The 3,235-nt window shown below is 41.0% G+C and overlaps 1 protein-coding gene across 4 annotated transcripts in view; it reads right to left on the reverse strand.

Annotated features, from left to right (window-relative positions):
• The window catches only part of LOC103515653 (arginyl-tRNA--protein transferase 1), a 21,146-nt gene that overhangs the window by 7,634 nt on the left and 10,277 nt on the right, over positions 1 to 3,235 (reverse strand). For all 4 annotated transcript variants that reach the window (XM_026828273.1, XM_026828274.1, XM_008480589.3 and 1 more), the window contains one exon: positions 1,763 to 1,941. In XM_026828273.1, the coding sequence (XP_026684074.1) occupies positions 1,763 to 1,941 (179 nt within the window). The remainder of the gene's footprint in view (positions 1 to 1,762; positions 1,942 to 3,235) is intronic.

Below are 3,235 nucleotides of genomic sequence, written 5' to 3' on the forward strand. Positions count from 1 at the left end.
AGAGAGAGAGATTTTTCCCCAAGCGTCAAGCTAAGCTGCTACACCCTATCGACATTTTTGTATGACCAGAATAGCAGGGCTTAGCGTTCATCTCTTCACTCTGTCCCTATCCTCTTTCGGTCGGCAAAGACTTTGCTCCTTAGGAATTAGGCAAGTCCTATTCTTTAGGAACGGGGGGTCCACCCTTAGCTTGGCCGCTGGATTCCCAATGTCCCTGCACGATGGAAGTTTTTTTAGAGAGAGAGAGAGAGAGAGAGAGAGAGAGAGAGAGAGAGAGAGAGAGAGAGAGAGAGAGAGAGAGAGAGACGTAAATATATGCTTGGCGCGTGCTTGAATCTTGATACAACTCTTCAAGTTTTAGACTAAAATGTCTACTAAATGGATTTACTAGACAAAAGAAGTAGTAGAAACATTAACTTCTTAGTTTTGCAAAGCAAGTCTGTGTAGTGTTCTTATACAATACAATGATATAAAGTAAACACAGATGATTGTATAGCTTGCAAAGACCCCTTGAAACAATATTTAATTCCGCCTTGAAACAATATTATTTGATGCTCTTTAAGTTAGAGTTGCTTTTAAATTCAAACGTTCAATTAAACTGAAGCTTTTCCTTAAGCTCTTAGTCTTGTGCTACAGAGTGGAAAATTTCTACATTCAAAATTTAAAACCCTCTGAGTTTGCACTTTCCAAAAGTACAGGGTAGGTCATTCCTGTACTTATACCTACACTTTAAAAGGAAGGAATTTATAACTGTGCTAAGCATACTTAAACATCGTTCCCCAATTTTATTATATGTAGGTACCTAGATAAATTAAATGACATGACTACTTGGACTTGAACCACTAACCTCCGGATCCGAAGTCCAACGTGTTAACCACTGCACCACTGAGGTTGTGGTCTTACTCATAGTACAGGAAAGGTTGGCCTTTGATGGAGATGCCCTCATGAAACTTTCGTTCGCTAGCTTGCTTTATTTTTTTCCACAGTCAAAACTAGTAGCTATGTAGATTCGTATAAGCTTTTTTTTTAAAAAAAAAAGATGAGTGTTTCACTGCCGTTTTTATTTCGTAGCAATGAAACAACTGCTACATTGGACGCATGTGGTCTGTGTCGTAGCATGCCCATCCCGTAGTATGCCTTCCATCAAATAGGCGATAAGAGACACAATACTCCCCATTTAGGTGCTGGGTTAACACGAGAACACCAGAAAGTAACCCGTTGAAATATTTGCAATCGAAAAACGATGAGACATAGTGAGACCCGAAAGTTTGGAAATTTATTGACACCTAATTTCTTCCATGTATAGGGACAGGGCAGTATTTAGGGAGGCCGAGGGACCCAGGTCCCCCTAGGGCTTTCATTCTGTGCCATTCTGTGACTGTGTGGCGTGGGCCGGACTCCGAAAATTTGGAGCATCCAAACATCTCTCACAATTTATCGAATCCTCTGCAAAGTTTGAGCTTGCTGAGGTGAAAGCCCTAAGAGCCCTTCGTTTGCAATCAAAAAAACGAGTACAAATTTTTGTCGATGATGGGATTCGAACCCGGGACCTTCTGCATGGCAAGCAAGCGCGTTACCACTGGACTAACCGTTTAAAACTTCTTTTCCTTCATTACGAAATTGTTTACCTGAGAGAACTCAGAGTGCCCAGTGATAGCCAGGAATAGTCTGGATCATAGAAGAAATACACTGAGGATACACAGAGAGGCAAGATATCAATCACGCCCAAAAACTTCTTTTTCTTAATTACGAAATTGTTTACCTGAGAGAACTAAGAGTGCCCAGTGATAGCCAGGAATAGTCTGGATCATAGAAGAAATACACTGAGGATACACAGAGAGGCAAGATATCAATCACGCCCACTGCTATAAGTCGCCCGTCCAACCAGTATTGCTGATGAAATGAGCCATAGCCATGACCGCCTGTACTGGCCTTGGATGCCTGCAAATATGAAACGAAAGTTTTTTTTCTTTTCTTTTTCTAGGTTTGATAAGGGTAGAAATCGAAGAGAGAAGGAAGACAGGATAGAAGATAGCCAACCGTTCCAAGAACGAACATTATTAGTTTAGGATAAAATCCGTCCCGGGCGGGAATCGAACCCGCCAGTATAAGGTCTTTCGCACATTTAACAATAAAGTCCTAGCGCACTCATACCTGTAAATTAAGAAAGAATCATTGGGCAGAAACTATGTAGAAAACGTACATGAAATTTTCCAACATTACATGTTACACGAATATCTACTACAATTGAAACGAAAAAAAAAAGTAAAAAGGGTTTGAATTTTAAGCAAAATTGATAACAAATTGAACGAAAAAAGCACTAAATTAATCCATAAACCCACAACCAAATTAGTTAAACACAGGAAAAACAAGGTGACATGATGAGGCAAATATGGGGTTTCTCAAAGAGGGCGGGATTTAATTTCGTGCAAAATCATTATTGAAAGGGGATTAAAGTTTTCAAAATATCCCTTGTCTTATAGGGAGTCAATATTTTTAGTCTGGGAGTCAATTCTATTGCTAACACAAGAATAAAACCATGAAATTCTGCAAACATCGAGTTGTAATAGGTCAGAGGACCCTCACACCAGGGTGCCCACAACGGAGCCTAGAACCTCCTGTTGTTTTATTTACGCTTGAAATTTTTGAGGTTAGAATGTTAACAAAAATGTATAAAGCCAGCCTAGTTAGCTTGGTTGGTGGCGCGTCTGCCTTGTAAGCGCTAGGCCGCGGGTTCGATTCCCGCCCGGGGCGGATTTTATTGAGTTCTAATAGGTCAGAGGACCCTCACACCAGGGTGTCCACAACGGAGCCTAGAACCTCCTGTTATTTTATTTACGCTTGAAATTTTCGAGGTTAGAATGTTATCAAAAATGTATAAAGCCAGCCTAGTTAGCTTAGTTGGTAGTACGTCTGCCTTGTAAGCGCTAGGCCGTAGGTTCGATTCCCGCCCGGGGCGGATTTTATCCTGATGGGATAATGTTCGTTCTCGGAACGGCTGGCTTTCTCCTATCCTGTCTTCCTTCTCTCTCCGATTTCGGGACGATAAGACCATAGCGTTTACAGTTCCCTCTGTCAAACTCTTAAAAAAAAAAAAAAAAAAAAGAAGAGATCGCAAGAGGGGTTCACACGTAAGAGCTGGCATCGGATTCATGGCTTGGGTTCCCCCTTTTATGTAGTACGGGATTCACTTATTTTTTAACTCAGACTCAATATCAGACTGATCCACGTACCA

The sequence above is a fragment of the Diaphorina citri genome, unplaced genomic scaffold (assembly GCF_000475195.1).
Source record: "Diaphorina citri unplaced genomic scaffold, Diaci psyllid genome assembly version 1.1 scaffold1389, whole genome shotgun sequence".
In the NCBI taxonomy this organism is placed as follows: Eukaryota; Metazoa; Arthropoda; class Insecta; order Hemiptera; family Psyllidae; genus Diaphorina; species Diaphorina citri.